The sequence below is a fragment of the Diceros bicornis genome, chromosome 35, assembly GCF_020826845.1.
Source record: "Diceros bicornis minor isolate mBicDic1 chromosome 35, mDicBic1.mat.cur, whole genome shotgun sequence".
Lineage (NCBI taxonomy): Eukaryota > Metazoa > Chordata > Mammalia > Perissodactyla > Rhinocerotidae > Diceros > Diceros bicornis.
Window position 1 is genome coordinate 13,670,061 of NC_080774.1, and position 24,028 is coordinate 13,694,088.

The window sequence follows — 24,028 nt, forward strand, 5'->3', positions numbered from 1 at the left end:
AGTCATAAATTGACCATCAATAATGAAAAAAAAAGATAGGGTGGAAAGTCAGGAGTCAGATTTTCTTTAGAAATTTTCAAACTGAAAGACATTTTACCTAGAGAGGGCCATTTCTGTCAATTTTACATGTCGTTACTTTCACAGAAAGCAATTTTTTTCATTTCAATTGAGAATTAAACCATTTACAATGCTGATTAAAATTACTTCATTTCATTTAGTCAAATGACCAGGAATTACCAAATTCAACTGAAAATTCCCAGACTATAAGAAACACAATAATATATTCCTACATACTTTACTGTCTACGATTTTAGAAAACTTAATGTCAACGTTTTTCTTTTTAGTATCCTAAGCAATAAGAGGTATTGATTTTCAGGGTTTGACTTTACCATCATAATTTGCCTTTGCTAGATCTTCTATGTTTTTCTTCCCTTCTCCTCTCCTATGCGCCCCTGCCTTTCCCGTGACTTAAGCATGTAGTCTTCATGTGATCTTTTAACTGCTTTTATAAATGATTCATGATGTTTTCTGTTGTTTTTAAATAGGCTCAAAGTGAGGTTTTTCCTCAAGCCAGAGCAAAAAGTTGTTGGGGAAAAGGATATTCACACAGTCTCAAAGTTTCACCCCAAATTTACTTAATAATTACAAAAGTAAAAGGGTATCTTTACACTGGAGAAATCTGGTAGACACTACTTTCAACAAGTAATCAAAACTTACTAGGATCAATATTGGGACAAACTGACATGCTGGGCCTCTGACGATGCCACAGGAAGTACATATTACCTACTCAAAATTATTGCCAAAAATGTTCAACCTGAATCTAATCATGAGGAAACAATTTCACAAATTCAGAATATGGAACATTTGCCAGGACAACTGAACTGCTCCCTTCAAATAACATCATTATCATTGAAGTATCCAAAAAAACAGACAACTTGGGGAATATTCTAAATTAGAGGAAACTAAAGAGACAAGACATCTAAATCCAACAGTGATCCCTGACTGAATCCTAGATTGGAGGGAAGCAGGCTATAAAAGGCATTACTGGGACAACTGAGGGAATTTGGATCAAAACTGAATTATTAGATAATTATATCAATGTTAAAGTTCTTGAGTATGATGATAGTATAATGGTTATGTAGGAAAATGTCCCATATTCTCATAGGAGTTACATGGTGAAGCACGCAGGGCTACAGATTCATGAAGTCTGGAAATTACCTTCAAATGGTTTAGACAGAAAGAAAAGTATATGTATATATGTGTGTAAATATTTTTCAAAAGAAGAAGCTGAGAGGAGGAGTTAAACTCTTCCTTGGAGATATCTAAACAAAGGTTACATCAATCCCATCATTTGAGATTATAGATGATAATCTATATATACAGATTATATTACCAGCTCTCCATTCTCTTCTCTCAGTCTTCCTCCATTCCTACAAAATGCCCAGTTCTTCTTCCAGAGGCTGGCAATCAGTTCAGTAGTAAAAACAATAGTACTAGAGTGTCTTAAATCATCTCACACTGGTCACTGAGAGAAAACCAGATCCATTTTTCCTAACTCTCTAATGTCTAATGTTGTTTTCGCAATGGCCCACACCTCCTGGCATGGGTGGCAGCACTCTAAAAAAAATGGAAAAAAGCAATACTTAACAACTCTAAATACAACAAAGGATTACAACTGCCAGTCTGCACCTACAGTGACAGTAAAGCCAATCCTGAAGACTTCTAATACTGATAATTGGGACAATCATTTTTTAGAGGTGGACCAATGTACTCCCATTTAATTTACATCTGTCTATCTGTAATAATCAAAAGGAAAAAAGGTAGCACAGAAAAATTAAACTTTAAAATTATTGACAGTACATATTTACAGTCAAGTTTCCTTACAGACCGTATACAAAATAAAATGGATATTTTTACCTCCTCAGGTATTAACAACAGAAGTAATAACGCCTTATTTTAACTAGGATTCAATCTCCTCACATTATCATATCATTTAAATTTTAAAGTGTATTTATTATGTCAACCTTTTGAGAGTACAATACTATGCCATGTTAGAACCATGTAAGATAGGTTTCCTTCATCATTCATTCAATCAACAAACATTATTAAGCATATACTAGGCTTATATAATACTTCTTCTGGACTGGAGACTCTTAATACTTTGGGTCAAACCATCTCCAGTCCCTAAAAGTCTGTGCTTGCTCTTTGTACCATTTTGGGGTTTCAGGATTGCATGTCTTTCCCACCACTGACTAATAGGTAATGAAATGACCAGAAGATTGTGTTTATAAAACAATTTTGTGCGGTAAATTAGGAGAAGTCAATTTAGCATACTATATTAATCTCTAAAATTTCAACTGAAAATGCAGAAAAGAATGTAGTCAAGCAAAAAGGGCAAAGGTATACTAAAATAAAATTGGCAAAGACTATTAATATATAGTTCAGTATGTAAGTATTGGTATTTTTTAATTTAAATAATCTTGTTTTCTCAAGTAAACAGAATATTTAAGTTCACAGCTCAATTTAGAATAAAATAATTTATTATAATATTATGATCTTCCTGCTCATATTCATCTTGTATATAATCTTTCTAATTATATCTCTTTCCTGATCAGAAATCTACAACAATTCCCAAAAATCTACCAAATTAAGTCCAAATTCCTCACCTTTGCTTCAGTGTACCCACATTATGGCTCACCTTCCCAGTCTTCCAGTCTCCCCTGACTAGTATTTCACTCATACCCGAAGCTCCAGACAAACCTACTCTTCCCACAATTTGTTCACTGCCTGCAGGCCCTCTGCACAGGCTACTTCCTCTGATTAGGACAAGTTCCATCCCAACCTAGACAACTCCTACTTATCCTGTAAGATTCACTTCAACCACAAGCCTCACCAACTCTGGGCTTCCCAATCATCTCCCTAACCTTTGTTCCCCAAGGTTGAATCTGATGCTTCTGCAGGATTCCATAACTTAACCATTTACAGCCTACTCCATTGTATCACAATCATGGATTTATTTAGCTACCTCCCCAATAAGACTGTGAGCTCCTTAAGGATAAAGACTCATTTTACATATCCAAGCCTGATCACAGGTCTTGCTTAATGTTAGAGGTTGAATAATCAGACCAGAAACCAAGAAAGTTATCAACTCTTAGCACTAGGGCTCATGATGTTCTCGTTACAAGTTTATGGAACACTTACGCGTTAGTCCTGGAACTGAATGTCTGCCCATTTGGAAGGTAATCAATCTACTACAGTCATGTGCCGCATAACGATGTTTTGGTCAACGATGAACCACATGACATGACAGTAGTCCCATAAGATTAGTGTCATATAGTGTAGCTGTGTCATAGGCTATACCATTTGGGTTTGTGTAAGTACACTCTATGATGTTTGCACAATGACGGAATTGCCTAACAACGCGTTTCCAAGAAGGTATCCCCATCGTTAAGTGACACATGCCTGTGTATTTCTCTTATATACGTACAGTGTTCTTTGCATTATACATTTGTGTGCTTGTCTTGTACCCTTTTTAGACTATAAACTTATCAAGGGTAGAGATTCCATCAAACCCCTGTAATTGGACCCATTAAACACACGTATGGACACAAGGAAGGACACACACCCCTGTTTGGTGTTCAGCCAGTGCCCTGCCTCAACACCACTATGCGGAAAAGGCAGTAAAGTTACAAATTTACCTTCCAGGGATCCAACAGAATCAAATCTTAATTCTGACCTCTTTATAACACAATTTAAGGTTTACTATGAAATTGTGTTTATAGTATAAGTCTAGACAAATTTCATATGAGCAGGGGTATCTTTGAGCCTCTAACATTTTATTATTCCCAGTTATTCCACCTAAACACTAAAACTCACACTCAAAAATATGATTACTTCAACCTGAAAGTATACTTTAAAAATTAATATTTGACAAACATTAGCAAGCACTGAATTTTACACAGAATAAACCAATTGTTTAAAAACTACCAAAATGTTTTTTAATTTTGATGTATGAGTTCATTGTTGTCATTGTAGTAGCAGCTGTAATAGTTACAATTACAGATTGTTCTCTGTGCTGTTCTAAGTACTTTTTTTATCCTTGTAACCCAACTGACAGTGAGGAAACTGAGGCACCAATAAGTTAAATAAATTGACCATGGATACACAGCTACCAAGTGATAGAGCAGGGACTCAAACCCAAGCCCACTCTATGAATCACTATGCCATACAGTACAAACAGCAATTCCCCAGACAAGAGCCCAAAAGCGTTTATCCAAGTGACAGGGACAGGCTATAAATGTGTTTTAGTCTTCTCTCAGACTATTTCATAAATATTTCAAGCATTTAAACAAAAAGTCTAATATTATAAAACTAAGGTGTGTGTGTATCCTGTAGGATTATTCTCTTTCTATGGGGATACTTTATACATTTAAGTCGAAGACGGTTGCTTTGGTATTATACTTTACTGTCAGGAGGTTGGTAGCATGCTATTTTGAGTACACTGTAAAGATAAGGGGAAATGTCTAATAACATAAAGAAAAAGCATTTAAGGAACAGTAAGTAAAATGTCCCAAAAGAAAATGTTACAAATAATGGTACCACCATGCTTAATGTTAACAGGGTTCTGCTAAAATTTATTTTACCCAAGATGAAATGACTCTTACATAAACTATAGAATGAAATTGATTCCAAAATATCCTCAATTTGTGTGACTACCAATTAAAATATTCCTTTTGTGTCCTTCATTTTTTCATGATTGCTCTACATGTCATATTCTCCCTCACTGGAAACAAAGTTGTCTTTATGCCACTCATTTTTCTAATTAAGTTTCAAATATTTTCTAATATTAGGTTGAACCATATAAAACTACCCTTTTCAACCACTTTTACCTACAAAAATGGACACTTCATATGCTTCAGTCTAATAACTTTCACAAATTCAACAGAGTAAAAAGAGTACAGGTACTTAACGAAGTTATGATTATTTCATCACTGTAATACTTTCCTGGTGGCACGCAAAGGAAAAAACAATTCACCCCGTTATGGGACTCAATGAGAAAGCAAATAAAAATAAAAAGTAATCATTCTCATGAGAAAACATTCACAATACAATGTTAAGTGAAAAGGACTGAATACAAAACAGTATGATACCAATTTCATTTACAAATAAAAACACCAAATATTAAAACTCTGTTTTAAACTTTAGGGTTTTTGTTTCTTTGTTCTCTTTGGCGGTTCTGCTTTCCTACTTTTCTAATTAAATGTAGTATTTCTGTAATTTATAAAAACAATTTAAAAAGTTAATCTTTGCTTAATTCTTTACCACAAAAATACTTAACACATTAATGAATCTACATATTCAATCTAAAGCAACTTTAAAACATTTAAACAGCCTACATCTTTTTGTTAACTCAGTAACAAAGTCCATGAGAAACAACACAATAACAAGTTATTTCTAGGAACACTGATCATGTACTTTCTTTGTATGGGTAAATAACTTTATACATCAACTAAATAAACCTAATAAACAGTTGGATTTGGTTTCATCGTTATAAAATGGTGACGTGCTACTAACAAATAAAGACCAGACCAAAAAGTTAAAACATAAGGGATCAGTATGAATTAGAGAAACGGAAGGAGATTAAGTCAGAAACAATCATGAAAAATAAAGGAGAAAGAAACTAAAAACAAAAACGCTATATTCTTCCACTACGTGTGTAAAATTTTTAAAAGAACCAAAATACATGTTTTGATACTAAAATGGATAAATCTAAGTGTTATAAGTATCTTCCAGAAGATATCTTATTTTTAAAATTCTGATAAACAGAATCCAGATGTTTAAAACTAATTTTACCTGAGTTCACTGCTCACTACATGAAATAAGCTTTAAGATGTATATAAGTTGTGAGATTTTGCTGACTAACTAGCTAAATAAGCAATCTTACCCAGAACAAGTTCTTATATTTATAAACCCAATACTCTAAAAAACATGAGGAGAAAAGTTGGAGTTGAATAGACAAATGGCCCATAACGTGGCCCATAACGTCAACAGCTCAATTAGTCCACTGTGGTTTACTGCCCTCTGGCTGTTGTGGCAGGAGACATCACAGATAAAAAACGGCTGCAGAGAAAAGCTAGGAAGTGTCAAACAGAAGTTGGCAGGAAATCCTTGAAGCAAATTTAGACACTATTTAGAATAGCCCCTCAAATATACATTAAAGTTAGTTTTACTCCTTCCTTAAAAAAATATTAAACATAGCAACTAACAAAACATTTCAAATACTATCGGAACCTTTTCAACCACAAATTAACAAAATATAGGGTAGTTTGAACATAAAAGTTGGCCCTAGGAAACTAAGTCAAAAAGAGACTACGCCCTACCCTAACTAAAGATGGGAATTAGTCTTGATTTAGAAAAATTCCTCAGCATACTAGATGCAAACATTTACGTAAAAACATAAAACATTTACTAAAAATTCAAAGAATATTTATAAAATTTCCTCTGGCTATAAATCTGTGGTAAATATAAAAAGTAGCTTAGAATAATGAAGCTCTTATATTAATTCAAAGTTTCCAGATATCAGATGTAGTCTGAAGTTAAAAATTAGGCAATGTTGCAGCAAATATTTTCTAGAATCATCTAATTACATAAAACATAGGAAACAAAGCAAAGGAAAACTTACTATGCCAAAATCAGACCGGATCCTTTATGGTAATCTTTCTTCAAAATACGACCCAATGTCATCTCATAATTTAGTCCAATAAGGCTTAGACTAAGTTTCTATTATCACTTCACAATTTTCCACCAGAGTTCAGCTGGCAATGAACCACAACAGCCACAGTCCAAGAAAAAACAATTCTGTTCATTTCACTGACTTGCTCATTACTCACAATTCACCATCATTTTAAAACAGTGAATCTTAGCCTTGTTTCCAACCCAACACACCCAGGGGACACAATACTTTCCTTTAATAATAGAGGCTCACAAGGTTCTGATTCCTAGCATGACTAGGAAACGACAAGAGAATTTGGAAAAAATGGGAGTGGAAAGAAGGATGAGAGTGAGAATGTTCCTTTTGAGAGACACACCCATTAAACACGGGTTTTTCTTCTCAGCAAGTCTTAATAACCTTTTCAGAATTTACCACGGTTCCAAAAATACATGATGCAAGTAATTTTTAAGAAAAAACAAAAACCTTACCCTGCAGTTCATGATGTATTACACCCACTAGGTTGGGTTCGTCTCCCCACCAGAATATCCATAACTCTTTGCAATCTGGTTTGACATCACGACGCCATACACACAGCAAGTTGGCTTGCAGACAGCGGATGAAACTTAACAGGATTGGATCATCTTGGGCTGGGGCTGAAATTATGGGTCCACAGTCCCCATGCCCTCCAAAATTGTACCTACGCCATTTGATTCCCGTGAGTTCAGCCTAGAAAAAGACAAGAAAATTACAATATAGATAAGCAAATTTGCTAAAATATTTACACTACACTTCACATCATAAGATTTCTCCCACTGAATGATGTTATGTCAATTCTTCCTGATTTTTAAACGGGAAAAAATTTCATTTCTTCCTATCAAGATTTTTACATAGTTCCTTACATTAAATAACAAAATACAACACACAGATAATCATTATTTCCTGTTGAACCAATTTTTACCTAAACATTTACTATAAAGTCTCTCTATATAAAACTATTTCTGTTATTATTCTTTATTTGATTCATAAACTATATTTAGAAAGCAGCGTTTAAAAAATAAGTTTGCAGAATTGAAATCATTTCTTTCAAAGGATTTCTTCTCATCAGAAGCTACAGTTTAAATCCTTTTTAATCAGAGAAACAGTTATTAGCGTACAGTACCACGGTGTTTCATTATGAACGCCAAAAAAGCTGCTAATAAAACTGATGCAAAGTTATCGACAATGTACGCATGTTATTTAACATGTAGCACACAGAAAAGCTTTGCTTCTATAACAATTCCCTAATGTAGTCTGGTCTTTTGTTTTTTAAACACATTTTAAAACATGAGAAATTTAAACCAGATGAAGAGCAGAACCTGTACTTTGTTCTGTTACATAGATTTGTATTTTAAAATTTCTTAAATCTTAGATTTAAGGAACTAAACTTCAAAGATGTTTCAACACAAACAAAAGGTGAATTCTTTACTTAAGTAGCTATAAACTACAACTATGCATTCCAAACTGATAGTAAAACTGATTCATAATATAATTCTGTACCAAACAGCCCATGTGTCCCTTGCATTCAATCCTTACTCACTCATCTTGCCCCTCCTCACCCCCCCACCACCAAATCAATAATTTCTGTCAAAAAGTTGTTGTTCAAAAAACAAGTACCACAGGGAAGAAAAATAACCATATCGTCTACTAACATAACTGAAACAAATTTAAAGTGCTAAAGCAATCAATCACTATAACCAACACATTTAAGGAAAAAAAAACAATTTTCCTCAATCCAAAACAAAAGGCTTCATTTCAAAACAAGAGTTCCAAAAATAATAATATGTAAACGAAAACTATCTGAAATTCAGTAATTTATCCTTTTACACTATGAGATATGCAAATCTAATCTTTAATGAATATTCTTCGTAAAAGCTGGCAGTGGCATCATTTAGGTCTTTTTATGCCACTTGGTTTCCTCTGACTGTAAAGGTATTACATGGCCAATGCAAAAAGTTCAAAAATAAATAATATAAATAAAAAGTAAACTAATCACACCCAAAATAATTATTTTCTATAATCACATCAGAAATAATTATCAGCATCTTACTATATGTTCTTCTTGTTTTTCTGTACATACACATTTTTCAAGTTGGAACCATACTGCATGGTTTTATAGCCTGCTTTTTTTGATTATAAGTATTTTTGTATATTACTAATTATTCTTCAAAAACAATTTTTAATGTTTGCATAATATTCTATTCACTGTTTGGAAAAAACATAATTTATTCCATAACAACTGGACAATCTTCCATTTTTTTCACTATTATAATTATTATAATTGGTGAACATCCTTGAACATTGTTATTTTCTCGATTATTTCCTTAGGAGAGATTGCTTGATGTAGAAATACCAGTCAAAGAATATGAATATTTTAAGACTCATGGATGAGTGCTACCATACTACTTTTCAATTAACAGTCCCACCAATACAAATAACCTCCTCCCAAATGGCATCTTTTAAAATACCTATCAATTTAATAGAACAGTATGTCCTTGTACTAATTTATAATTCTTGTTCTGCTTAGAGGAAATTATTATCATATATTTAATCAGAAGTATAACCAGGGGCCAGGCCTCCTGGGTTTGAATCTCAGCTCTGTACTTACCAGCTATAAGCAGCAAGTGTCTAGCAAGTTACTTAACCTTTGTCTCTCAGTTGCCTCACTAGGAAAACGAGGATAATGGCATTTATAGAGTTGATTAAATGAGTTAGTACATCTATAAAGCACTTAGGACAGTGCCTAGCAACGGCAAAAAATATGTATGGTATTATTATCATTACTAGTAGTAGTAGTACTATTTCTCTTTGAGTTGTCTGTTTATATCCTTTGTGTGTCTTTCTATCATACAAGTTCCTTTGTTTCTTCAAATAAAAGCAACGCGCATGTGTGTGTTTGTGTGAGTGTGTGTTTTAATCAGAAAGCCTAACATCAATTCTTAAATAAATGTCAAAGAAAGAAATTAAACAAAAAGACTAAAAAAGGGCAACTCGAATCAAAAAAGTTAAGTAGAAGACTAACTTTTCTTATCATCACCTAAGCTAGTGTTCTGTGCCTAAGGATCTGGGAGCATGGGGGGAGGAAGAGAGGAGGGGCATAAAAAGATACCACTAAATATGAATCACTAACACTTATATTAACCATATTTAAAAGGTTAGAAAATTAAGATTGATATCAGAGATTTAAAAGATCAAGTGAGTCAGTCCCCAAGAAAATCCATGAACAGCAATTTACACACTAGAATATTTTCACCTGTAACATCCAGCATGGTTCAGGAGACAAAATATTTGGCTTTGATTCAAGAGAATGGTTTCCTAATCCTAGCACTTCCATTAACTTCCTATCAGTGCTTCTACGGTCTCAGTGGTAAAGGGAAGCCACTGCCACCTGCTCTATATTCTTTATGGAGTTGTTCTAGCAAGTGATATAATACAAATGCAAGTGACATAACAGCAAGGCTACAAACTTAATCACTTCATAACTAACTCAGCTGAGAGAAGTGAAGTGTCCAATTATTTTAAAACAATTTAGTTCCCTTACCTTAAAATTAAAATTAAATCAAATATCATTATACCAGTCTTCACTGGAAAAATGTAACAATGAAATACCATTCAAGCCTAACAGAGATAACTAAGTATAAAATGAATGTTCAAAGACTTAGCTTTAAATTTTGCATTAATGTTTGATAAGAGGAAAGACGACTTAGTGATACTGAAATACTCTATCCAAGAAAAAAAGTCCTATTATGGATGTATATTCAATCAGACTAAAACATGTCCTCATATGCCATGATCACGTTTACAGTTAAAAATCAATTCCACACAAAGTGCTGTTGACCCAATGTATATCTCCAAGACTCAAAATTCTTTATCTAATGATTTCAAAATTATGAAGCAACCTTTTAAAATATTTCTAGGGGCCGGCCCAGTGGCCTAGTGGTTAAGTTCACACGCTCCACTTTGGCGGCCCGGGGTTCGCAGGTTCAGATCCCTGGCGCAGACCTACGCACCGCTCATTAAGCCATGCTGTGGCGCGGCATCCCACGTATAAAGTAGAGGAAGACAGGCACAGATGTTAGCCCAGGGCCAATCTCCCTCAGCAAAAAGAGGAGGATTGGTAACAGATGTTAGCTCAGGGCTAATCTTCCTCAGCAAATAATAAAATAAAATAAAATAAAATACTTATAGATGCAAATTATCCCCAAAATGCAGTATTTTTCACTGTCAAAGATGAACAATCCATAATTTAAGTTTAAAATTACATGGTTTTTAAAATACAGAATCAAAAAGATGAAATTAAAATATACAAGGAACAAAATTAGTATGTGCATATATATAATAATAACCACAACCATCATCATTTATTTATCACCTACTTAATACCCGGCACCATACCACCGGTCTTCACATATCATTTCCAATACAAGGCACCATACTGGAGTCCTCATATATAATTTCTAATCTTCACAAACAGACAGCTAAAGATATTAGGACTCAGAAAGGTTAAATAATTCTCCCATGATCACACAGACAGCAAACAGCAGATCCCAAATAAAACTGGATTTACAGCATAACTGAATTTAAAGCATAAATTCTTTCCACTCTGCCATGCTGCTTCATAGAGCTAATGGTAAAAATTAGCCCTAGAGGATTGTAAAATAGTACAAAGAAACTGTCATCAACTCAATTTAGCAATGACAAGAGCTCATGGCCATACTTTCTAATTTAAGAAAGTTCATGAATTTTTCTTTAGTCTTCCTGAGGTATTAAGAAAACTAGGATAAGAGTGTCCACACACCACCTCATGAACAGAAGAGACTACTTTTATTTCACTCAGATAATTACATATATGTCTTCTTTTACAGGCTACCACTATAAGACTGTATCTACACAAGCTAACTCTTAAAGCAAGAGAGACTGAAGGGACATCTCAGCATGGCTGATATCTGTAGTACAGGTAGTCAGGGTCCTCAGAAAACTGAACTTAACTGGCAGAGACTCTCCTGGTCTAAACAGAAGGCCACTAGTCATTTCAGAATGGTTGGAATTAAACAGATTACTACAGAATCAGGATAAATACACTTTCTAACAGCATGAATGTATTTAAAGAAAATTTATATTGATTCTTAATGTCCTATTCTTTAGGTACTACACTTAGGAAATGAGTTGATAAATTCTCCTAGTGGAGGTCATTTATTTGCACTGACCCATCACAATCAGATCCCTCATGACCAACGGCATATACTAGCAACGTGGCTCCCCGGAGTTGAAACTAATCAGAGGTAACGGAACAGAGTAAAACTAACAGGCCTTGCTAAGAATGAACCCAGGGTGTAGTATCATAAAAAGAACACTGGTTGGAGGTCAGGAGATTTGCGTTCGAGTTCTAGTTTTTCAGCTATTTACCTGTGTGATATTAGGAAATCTCTTCCATCTCAGGGCACCTCAGCTTCCCGACCTGTAAAGTGATATGGCTGACCTAGACACTATAAATGAGTTCCAGTCTCCAGGCCCAGGCTAATTACATCCCACTCACAAAGGCAACTTGTAAACGAGACCGAACCCTTATTAGACGCCTTAGAATGATCAGTAACAATAGGAGAGCTGCCGGAAGACATCTGAATTTTCAAGAAATAGTTGAAAGAAAGATTTCTCAAACTACAGAGCAATTGGGGCCGGCCTGGTGGCATAGTGGTTAAGTGTGTGTGCTCTGCTTCAGCGGCCCAGGGTTCGCAGGTTCGGATCCTGGACGCAGACCGATGCACGGCTTGTCAAGCCATGCTGTGGCAGCGTCCCATATAAAGTAGAGGAAGATGTGCACGGATGTTAGCCCAGGGCCAATCTTCCTCAGCAAAAAGAGGAGGATTGGCAACAGATATTAGCTCAGGGCTAATCTGCCTCACAAAAAAAAAAAAAAAAAAAAAAACTACAGAGCAATTAGCTTAATAGCAATCCTGGGCAGGATTCTAGGATGGTGTGTAGAAAAGGCAGCTGTGATCATTAGGGGCTAACCTGAGTGCACTAGGAAACTCCAAGTTGGCCTCACTCACCTCCTCCTGTGACAGGGTTACTCCTCTAACAGATCAAGGAAATAGGGTAAACATATTAAGTCACCTCTCAACCCGAGTCATAGGAAGGAAAAAAGTCAGGATAATAGAAAACTTCTGTTAAAACATAACTAATCAGCTTGAGGTAAAGATGGCAGAGTAAACACACACATCTGCTTTTGCTCTCTCTTAAATCCCTCTAAAACATCAGCAAAGAAGTTTGTTTCTTTGTTTTGTTATTTTCCTTGAATCAAAAAATCACAGTGGTAGGTAGGAGAGGAGAAGAGAACATCAAGATTTTGAAAGCTAAGAAGCAGATGCTCAAGAGGTAAAGAGACTTATAGTACCTAAGAAAACTGAATCCTAACTACTGAGAAAGCAGAGATACAACCCAATTTACACAGAATCCCCTCAGCCTCAGGAATCATAAATACAGGTACCTGTGGAAGTAGGGTTGAAAGGCAAAGAGGAGATAAAATAAGGAAAACTGGTTGAAAGCCTACTAAGAAGGCACTCAGAAGCCAGGTACCCTCCTCATTGCCCACCTTTAACCCAGCAAATTTACTGGAACGGTATTCTCTGGGGCCAGTAAAACCAAAGGTGTCTGGACTGGGCACACGCGCACTGAAGGCAGGGAACCAGAGTGAAAACAGTGCGTTAGGTAAGCATTACAGAATGAAGGTCAAAAACCACCCTGTCCCACCAGCTCCCTCTAAGCACCCAGAAAACTGGCAGCCAGTCTTTCATCCCCCAGAAAGGAGTCTGAGAAAGTCTTCTCTTGGGAAATCCCACTAGCTCAAGAGAAAAGACCTCAAGATACTGACATCAGAGGCTCCCCAACTAACAAACCGACCCAGATCAGTGAAATAGGGTAAACAAATGTCACTCACAGACTCAGAACTTCCAAGCAGTTTTTTATTTAGTCCACCATCCGTAAACATGAACAGACAATAGGAATTACTAAATAGTTGAGGAAAACCATTGAGGAATTATAGAGACAAAAACAAACAGAAAAGCAACCTGGAGGAAACAGACTACATTGGAAGAAGAAAACTTTTTTAAAAAATCTATCATTAATATTCTCAAAGAGATAAAGTAGTGCAACCATTAAAAAAGAACAGGACAGGGCCGGCCCCGTGGCTTAGCAGTTAAGTGCACGCACTCCGCTGCTGGCGGCCCGGGTTCAGATCCCAGGCGCACACCGACGCACCGCTTCTCCGGCCATGCTGAGGCGGCGTCCCACATACAGCAGCTAGAAGGATGTGCAACTATGACATACAACTATCTACTGGGGCTTTGGGGGAAAAAAAATAAATAAATAAAATTATTAAAAAAAAAAAGAACAGGACACTATTTCAGAAAAGAAGAACAGAGAACTAAAAGAGAGCTCTTGGAAATTTTTAAAGAATGATGCCAAAAATGATAAAACAATAGAAGGGCTGGAAAATAAAGTTTAGGAAATCTCCCAGAAAGTAAAGCAAATAAACAAAAATGAAAAATGGGGAGGGGGTGGGGAAGACAAAATTAGAGGAGCAGCCCAGGAAGTTCAAAATTGAATATAAGAGCTTTCAGAAAGAAAATACCAGAAACGAAAAAGAGGAAATGATCAATAAAATAATTCATGAAAATTTCCCAGAAAAAAGTGAATTTCTAGATTGAAAGGGTTAAGTATCCAGAACAATAGTTTAAAAGAGACTCACAAAAGGCATATAATTATAAACTTTTAACACACTGCAGACAAAGAGAAGGTCCTTCGAGTTTCCATATAGTAAAAAGAGGCCACATAGGAAGAATCAGGAATCAGAAGTATTTCTGACTTCTCAACAGCAATACCGAAAGCAAGAAGGCAATGGTGTAATAACTCCAAAACTCTAAAGGAAAACTATCCCAAACTAGGTATCTATGCCAATCTAAATTACCTATCAAGTGCAGAAGCAGAATAAATACATTTTAAAATATGCAGAGTCAAAAAAAAAAAGCACCCTTTCTCAGGAAGCTACTGGAGGTGTACCCCACCAAAAGAAGGGAATAAACCAAGAAGCCATAAGATTTAGGAAACAGATCACCATGGGAGGGAACAAAATGAATTCCTAAGATACAGGGAATAATCTGATGATTCCAGGTTGTCGACTGCTCACCAGTGTAGAGGGCAACCAATCTAGATAACTGCAGGTCAGACGGCTCCAGGAAAGACTCTGTCAAGAAAAAGAAACTGATAGGACAACTGATAAATCTGAAAGTCTTAAAAGGCAAAAAGTTTGCGGATGAGTTAGTTAAAAATACACAGAAAAGTGAAGAGTGAAAAAAGAAGATAATTACCATCTTCAAGTTACACAGAAAAGGAAAACCAATCAGAATTTACTATACGGCTCAGTCACATACTAACATAATCAAATGAATGTTAACACTGAATACTGAGCTAACCAAAATTACTATACAACTATTCTGGTAAACTGGAAGGATGGGAAAGGTATATTTGCTTTATAGGAGGCAGAGAGAATGAGTTAATTCCTCATCTTCAATAGAGAAAGATTCAGAATTTAAAAACCTATAAGTAACTATAAGCTTAGTATTTAGAAACACTTAAGTAAGAATCAAGATAATCAACAAAAGAGGATGAAAGTGTTTGCCTCTGGAGAAGGTAAAATAGGGCCCAGAAGCAGGGAAATGCTATTCGTATAAACCTTGTAGAACTACAGCCATGCGTCACTTAATGACAGGGATACGTTCTGAGAAATGAGTCCTTGGGCCATTTCGTCATTGTGCGAACACCATAGAGTACACTTACACAAACTTAGATGGTATAGCCTACTACTCACCTAGGCTATATGGTACTAATCTTATGGGACCGTTGTATTTGCAGTCCATTGTTGACTGAAACGTTGCTATGCAGCACACAACTGTATTTGATTCTTTAACTATGTAAGAGTATAGCTCTGATTAAAAAAACCCAAGAAATAAAAATAAAACAAAACTAATCAAAATGTGCTAACAAAATACATTTAATGCATATAAAAAGTTACTACTAATATTGAGAACTCATTTGTACTATTTTATAAATTGATTCTAGACAAATTCCTAAGCTTAAGAACAACTTAGTATCCCATAAACCGTGTTGCAAAAGCCAAAAAGTTATTTACCATGTGTTAAAATAGTGTATTGCTGTTGTCTGTTTCTTTTCTCCACTTTAGGCTATTAAAACTCCAGCTGGGCAGAGACATACTTCCACCTGCATGCTCCCTCCCACCTAGCTCTGGTCAAACTCTTCCTTTGCTAAGCAGCTTGCCAGGGACTCTCTCTGCAGAGGGGCTGAGGACAATAGGACATTGGGCATCCCATTTGACTCTCATCTAACATGGGATTTTCACATTGTGAAAGAGGCAGTGTGATAACTCTCCATAAAATGAAGTTGTATATCAACGATGCTTTCTAACATATATATTTTTTCGCTGATTCATAACTTTTTTCTTCCTCAACTGTAATATTCTTTTCAGCCCTCAGTTTACCAATAACAATTCAAAAATATAAAGATAAATAGGAAGCTGGTTTAGCAAAAGTATAAGTGAAAAGGGCTCAGAAGTTTTATTTCACAATAAGTTTAACACAATTAAACAGTGTGAAGTAACTACCAAAAAAGTTACTGCCATTTTAAGCCACATTAATAAAAGTACAGTATATGGATCCTACACAACAGATGTTACTTATCAAGTCACTAGTCAATACTGCTTTCAGCTCCTAGCTCCAGACTTCGAGAGGAATCCAGATAAAGTGAAACAAATGAACAGATGGAGGACCAGGTTAGTGAGGAAACCTGAACATGTCGTGACTAGACACTATACAGCCTCACGTGCAATCTTTTCAAGCAAACAAACGTGCAGCAAAAATCAAATAAAAGAATAAAGCCACAGCTGAATTAAGGTGAATGAATTTAATACGGAGTTACACCAATTCTGAAGAAATCTGAAAAACCTTCAATTATATGAAAGACCGATATGTAAAAGATGAATTCAATTTGCAGGGCCCAGACCCAAACGTTGATAGCAGAGAATCAAATGCAAAAACTGAGGATTAAAACAACAACAACAACAAGAGCTCCCCCAAGCAAGAACCCCCGACTGAGACCCCTGAGGATTACAGACATGGGGGTCAAGGAGAAGCTGGTCAATACTAGACACGGCTTCAAACATCAGAGCGTTGATTGGACAATATGATTTATAAGGTTCTTTTCAAACTTGAAACATGAATCACAAAGACTCCTTCCTTCTAAACACAGGATTTCATAACTCTAATATCATTTGTATCTCAGTCAACTAGGTTAGTGGTTAGCAAACTGTGGCCTGCGAGCTGGCCACTTGCATTTTGAAAATAAAGTTTTATTAGTGCACAACTATGTCCATTTATTTACATATTGTCTGTGGCTGCTTCCACACTACCATCACAGAGTTCAGTAGTTGCAAGGGGGACTGTACGCACACAGCCTGAATTAATTACTCTCTGGTCCTACAAGAAAAAGTCTGCTGACCACTGAACTAGGATAACATACACAGGCATATGACATTTAAAATATAAATAAGAAGCACCAGAACTGTCATCTCACCATAAACAACTAGCAAACTAGACACAAAATATGAAACTACTGTTTTCGGATACTGGACAACAGGCAGCACAGAGCTAGAATCTCTCAAGAGAAAGAAAACCAATGAGGTGAGCCCTACAAAGCCTGAGGCAGCAGGAATTGCTGAGAGCAGATCACCAGAAAGGAGACAGTTATGCAGAAAGAGAGCTCCAGAGATCTGATAGGGGTTCTTTTGAGACTATTCCTAAATACTAAGCTGCACATTCAAACAGTAAAATTCAATGGGGCCAGGCAAAGAACTACTAGAGGGCTATTGTTCTAACAACTCACACAAAGCTGGGAGGCAGTCCAGTTCTGAACAGAGTGAAAAACATTGTTAAACACCTTGGGCATTAAATAGTGACCATGGAAAAGTCACACTTTGAAAGCAGGAAACTAGGCCTAGCATAAAGACTGCTCTAACCCACCCTAATAATTGAGCCTCAAAAATCATCATAACATGGGGCCGGCCCGGTGGAGCAAGCGGTTAAGTGCGCGCGCTCCGCTGCGGCAGCCCAGGGTTCAACGGGTCGGATCCCGGGTGTGCCCCAATGCACTGCTTCTTAAGCCATGCTATGGCAGTGTCCCATATAAAGTAGAGGAAGATGGGCATGGATGTTAGCTCAGGGCCAGTCTTCCTCGGCAAAAAAGAGGAGGATTGGCATTGGATGTTAGCTCAGGGCTGGTCTTCCTCACACACACCAAAAAAAAAAATCATCATCACAATCATCATCGTCATCATATCATCTACAAACAACTTAACTGCCAGCCAAAACAACATTCAACTCTTTAAAGAAATAAAATCCAGATTTTCAACAACATAATATTCACAATGTCCAGCATCTAATAAAAACACACCAGACATTCAAAGAAGTAGCAAAAGGAGACCCATGGCCAGGAGAAAAATCACTGAAGAGAAATAAACCCAGAAATTAGAGTGATGATGGAATTAAAAATCACTTTAAAACAGTTATTATAAGTATGGCCAAGGATTTAAAGGAAAACACAACTTAATAAGGCCAGAAATGGAAGATATAAACAAATATACCTCAAATATGCCAAATATGAAATGCACAATGCAATAAATGGGTTTAACAGCAGATTAAGCAATGCCAAAAAAAAAGGTGAAAGGACTTGAAAACATACAATATAATTATCCAAGCTGAAGAACAGAGAATTTTTAAAAACTGAAAGAATAATGAGTAAAGCCAAAGCAGTCAGAATAATATCAAGCAATCTAATATACATGTTATTGGGTCCCAGAAATCAACAGGGGTGATGAGAGGGGAAAAAAAAAGAAAACATTTTTGAATAATGATCAAATTGTCCCCAAATTTCATGAGAACAATAAATCTCAGAACCAAGGAGTTCAGTGAACCCAAAGCAGCATAAACAAACAAAAAAGCACACCAAAATACATCAAATTAAATTTCTGAAAACCAGTGATAAAAAGCAAATCTTAAAAGCTGTCAAGAGGAAACAAGACACACTACATAAGGGGAAACAAACACAATATTTACAACAGACTTCTCATCAGAAAATATGCAAGCCAGAAAACAATGGAACATGTAGAAAGGAAAACAAATCTTCATATCTAGAGTTCTAGATCAAGCACAAATATCCTTCAAAAATGAAGGTAAAATATAGATTTTTTTTTTTAGATGAACAGAAGCCAATGGAACTACACTATAATACATGTAACTAGAGTAAATGCCTAAAAAAAGTTTCTTCAGATGCAAGTAAAGTATCAGACGGAAACCTGGATCTACACAAAAGACATGAGCACAAGAAATAGTTAACATATAAATAAATATAAAACATGTTTTCCCATTTAATGTCTTTAATAGCTAATTAACTGTTTACAGCAAAAATAATAATACATCATGGACTATATAGCAGACACAGAAGAAAAATGTATGACAACAACAGCACAAAGGCCAGAAGGAGAAAACAGAAGTACACTGTTCCAGGTTTTTGCATTATAAATAAAGGAATTTAATATCATTTGGAGGTAAACTGAGATAAGTTAAAGATGCATATTATAAACCCTGACCAGTCCTTAAAAAGTAAAACAGAGAGATGTATCTAATAAGCCAATATTGAGGATAAAATGGAATCATAAAAAAAATTCAAATAATCCAAAAGAAAGCAGGAAAAGAGGGAAAAAAAAAAGGAACAAAGAACAAATGGGACAGATGGGGGGGAAAAAAGTCAAGACAGTAGACTTAAACCCAATCATATCAATATAATTATATTAAATATAAGTAATCTAACTATTACAATTAAAAGACATCAGTTCACAGAATGAATACAAAATGCTAAAAGGCCCAACTATATATCGCCCACTTTAAACACAAAGAAATGCACTTTAAATATAAAGACGAGTTAGGTTAAAAGGAAAATGATAGAAAAAGATATATCATGCAAACACAAATTATAAGAAAGCTGAAGTGGCTAGATTAATAGCAAAGTTGACTCCAAGACGACTACTACTAGGAATAGAGAGGGAAATTTCGTAATGATAGAAATGTCAATTCTTCGAGAAGACATAAATCCCAAATGTTTAGGCACCTAATAACAAAGCTTCAAAATATATGAAGCAAAAACCAATATATCTAAAAGGAGAAACTGACAAATCCAGAATTATAATTGGAGATTTCAACAGGCTTCTCTCTGCAACTGATACAACGAGTGGACAGAAAATCAATAAGGATAAAGAAAACATGAACAACACTATCAACCACCATAACCAAACTGACATTTATAAAACATTACACTCAACAACAGAATACACATTTTTTTCAAATGCACATGGAACATTCACCCAGAGAAACCATATGCTGGGCCATAAACAAATATAAATATATTTTAAAAACTGAAAAAATAAAAATATATTTTTAAAAATCAGATTTTAAATTCTATTCTAATTCTGAATAGAATTAAATTAGAAATTAACAAAATATCTAGGGGCCAGCCCAGTGGTGTAGTGGGTAAGTTCGTGCGTTCCGCTTTGGCGGCCCAGGGTTCACCAGTTCGGATCCTGGGCGCAGACCTACTCACCACTCATCAAGCCATGCTGAGGCAGAATCCCACACAGAAGAGCTACAACTCTACAACTATGATACACAACTATGTACTGGGGCTTTGGGGAGAAAAAAGAAAAAAAGAGGAGGATTGGCACCAAATGTTAGCGCAGGGCCAATCTTCCTCAAAAAAAAAAAAAATCTAGAACATCCTCATTCCCCTGCAAAATCTAGAAATAATACTTCTAAAAACACAGAGGACCAAAAAAAAATCACAAGGGAAACTATGGCATATTTTGAACTGACTGATTATGAAAGCAAAATATACCAAAATGTGTGGGACACAAGTGCTCAAAGAGAAATCTGTAGCTTTAAATGTTTATATTAGAATGGAAGAAAGGTGTAAAATCGCTCTAAGCTTCTTCCTTCAGGAGCTAGAAAGAGAAGTGTAAATTAAGCCAAATGCAAACTGAGGGGAAAAAATAATGAAGAAAAGAGAAGAAATAAACAAAATATAAAACTAATTAACACTAGAGAAAACCAGTAAAACAAAAAGCTGGTTATTTTAAAATATAAATAAAATTGACAAACTTCTCACTAGGTTAATCAAGAGAGAAAGAAAGGACAAATTACCCATATCAGGAATGAAAGATGAGGAATTACTTCACATCCTAAAGACACTGAAAAGCATGGAATTATTATAAACAACTTTATGCCAATAATTACAATTACTTAGATTAACTGGACAAACTCTTTGAAAGAATTACCAAACTAACACAAAAAAGAGATAGAAAATCTGAACAGCCCTATATCTATTAAAGAAATGGAATTCATAATTTAAAACCTTCCCACAAAGAATTCTCCAAAGCAAGATGGCTTCACTGGTAAATTCTATCAAACATCTAAGGAAGAAACACCACCAGTCCTACACAAACCTTTTCAGAAAACAGAGGAGGGACTACTTCCCAAATCAACTTATGAGACCAACATTACTAAGACTAGACAAAAACATTACAAGAAATTTACATGCCAATATCCCTCATAAACATAGCTTTAAAAGTTGTTAACAAAATATCAGCAAATCAACTCCAGCAATACAAAAAAATGATAACACACCCTCCACATGGAGTTTATCTTGGGAATTCACGCTTAGCTGAATTAATTCAAAAGCCCATCAATGTAATTTGAATCAAGCTTAGTTCAAAAACCCATCAGTGTAATTCCCCATATTAACAGAACAAAGCCTATGATGATCTCACTAGCTGCAGAAAAAAACATTTAACAAAATTTCAACACCTATTCATGGTAAAAACTAAGCAAACCAGGAATTAAAGGAAACTTCCTCAACCTAATTAAGGGGATGTTCGAAAACATACAGCTAACACCACAACTAATGATAAAAGATTGAACACTTTCCACCTAAGATCAAGAACAAAGAAGGATGTACACTCTTACCACTTCTGTTCAACTTTGTACTGTAGGTCCCAACCAATGAAATAAAGCAAGAAAAAGAACTAAAATGCATACAGATTGGAAAGGAAGATATAACACCATCTTTATTCACAGACATCATCATGCATATTTACAAAAATTAAAGGACTTTACAGAAAAGCTACTATAACTAATAACTGAGTTAGGAAAGTTGCAGTATGTAGGATAAACATACAAAATTTAATTGTATTTCTACATGCTAGCAGTGAACAATTGAAAAATAATACTTAAAAACAATGCCACTTATAATAGCATGGAAGAATATGAACTACTTAGGGATAAATCTGAAAGCATATGTTCCAGACCTGTACACCAAGAACTACAACAATGTTGAGAGAAATTAAAGATCTAAAGAAATGGAGAGCTAGACTATGTTCATGGACTGAAAGACCTAATTGTTAACATGTCAATTCTCCCCAATTTCATCTACAGATTCAACAAAATCACAATCTAATCTTTGCAGAGTCTTTTTTGAACAAATTGACAGGTTGATTCTAAAACGTATATTGATATGCAAAGTACCCAGAAGAGCCAAAACAATTTTGAAAAAGAACAAAGTTGGAGAATCTACCCTGATTTCAAGACACACTGTAAAATTCCAACAATCATGATAGTGTGATATTGGCATAAGAGACATGTAGATCAAAGGAACAGAACATAGAATCCAAAAATAAACCCTTGCATACACATTCACACATACATTCAATACATTTGATTGATTTCTGACAGTGATGTCAAGGTAATTCAATGCAGAAGCACAGTCTTTTCAACAAATGATGCTAGAACAACTAGATACCCACACATGAAAAGAATTTCAACCCTTACCTCACATCACACAAAACAACTGACTCAAAATGGATCACTTAATCACAGACCTAAACCTAATAATTAACACTATAAAACTTATGAAAGAAATCATAAGAGAAAATCTTTGCTACCTTGGAATAGAAATTAGAACTCATATATAGCTGGTGGGAATATAAAATGGTACTACCATTTTTTAAAAGTTTAGCCGTGCTTTATAAAGTAAAACCTGTATTTCCCACGTGATTCAGCAAGTGCACTCCTAGTTATTTACATAAATAAAAACATATGCCCCACAGAAAAACCAGTACATGAAAACCAGTACAGTTCATAATCATCAATCAATGGATGGATAAGTAAATTGTGGTATATCAATACAAGGGACTACTACTTAACAATAAAAAGGAATGACCTACTTCAGCAACAATATGAAGCCAGACAAAGACTACATACTCTATGATTCCATTTATTAAAAAATTCTAGAAAAGTTAAAATGAATCTATAGTAACAGAGATCAGTGGTTGCCTGGAGGTGGGCGGTGATTTCACAGACATATACATTTGTCAAAATTCATGAAACTGTACTTACTTGCTTAAAATAGGTATATTTTATTATATGTAAATTATACCTCAATAAAGATAATCAAAAATTTATGTATTAATAAAAGAATCATGTAAAAAATCTCTCAAATAAAAAAATCTATTTTTAATATAGCCAAAGTACTATCTTACGCATCTCCAAGATAACAGTGAATCTCTTTTAGAAAGTACACAATAGTTTTTTTCTTTTTTTTTTTTTTTTGGTGAGGGAGATTGGCCATGAGCTAACATCTGTGCCCATCTTCCTCTATTTTGTAAATGGGACGCTGCCACAGCATGGCTTGATGAGCAGTGCGCAGGTCCGCTCCAGGGATCCAAGCCTGCGAACCCCGGGCTGCCGAAGCTGAGCACACAAACTTAACCACTACGCCATCGGGCCGGCCCCTAGAAAGTACACAATATTTCTGAAAAAATTATTTTTATGCGTAACTACATCAGAACACTGGTTAATGATTTATATTTATTAACCTTAACTAAAAGAGAACTCTTGTGAAATTTCTGGGAACTGAACTATTTAATGAATCAGTTCATTAGTGACATTAGGATGATTTCTTACCCAACTGCAACAACAGACTATAAACAGAAATTTACAGTATTTTCTCTGTATAGCAGACATTGTTAGTTGGCTACACAAATATGAACAGCTCCTTCCTCCACAGTAACATACACTCTATATTGCTGGAGAGAACAAAGTGCCCACT

At 35.2% G+C, this 24,028-nt stretch overlaps 1 protein-coding gene across 3 annotated transcripts in view; it reads right to left on the bottom strand.

The window, feature by feature from the left end:
• Nucleotides 1-24,028, bottom strand: part of MED13L (mediator complex subunit 13L) — a 298,445-nt gene that overhangs the window by 256,372 nt on the left and 18,045 nt on the right. For all 3 annotated transcript variants that reach the window (XM_058531495.1, XM_058531496.1, XM_058531494.1), the window contains exon 2: nucleotides 7,201-7,438. In XM_058531495.1, the coding sequence (XP_058387478.1) occupies nucleotides 7,201-7,438 (238 nt within the window). The remainder of the gene's footprint in view (nucleotides 1-7,200; nucleotides 7,439-24,028) is intronic.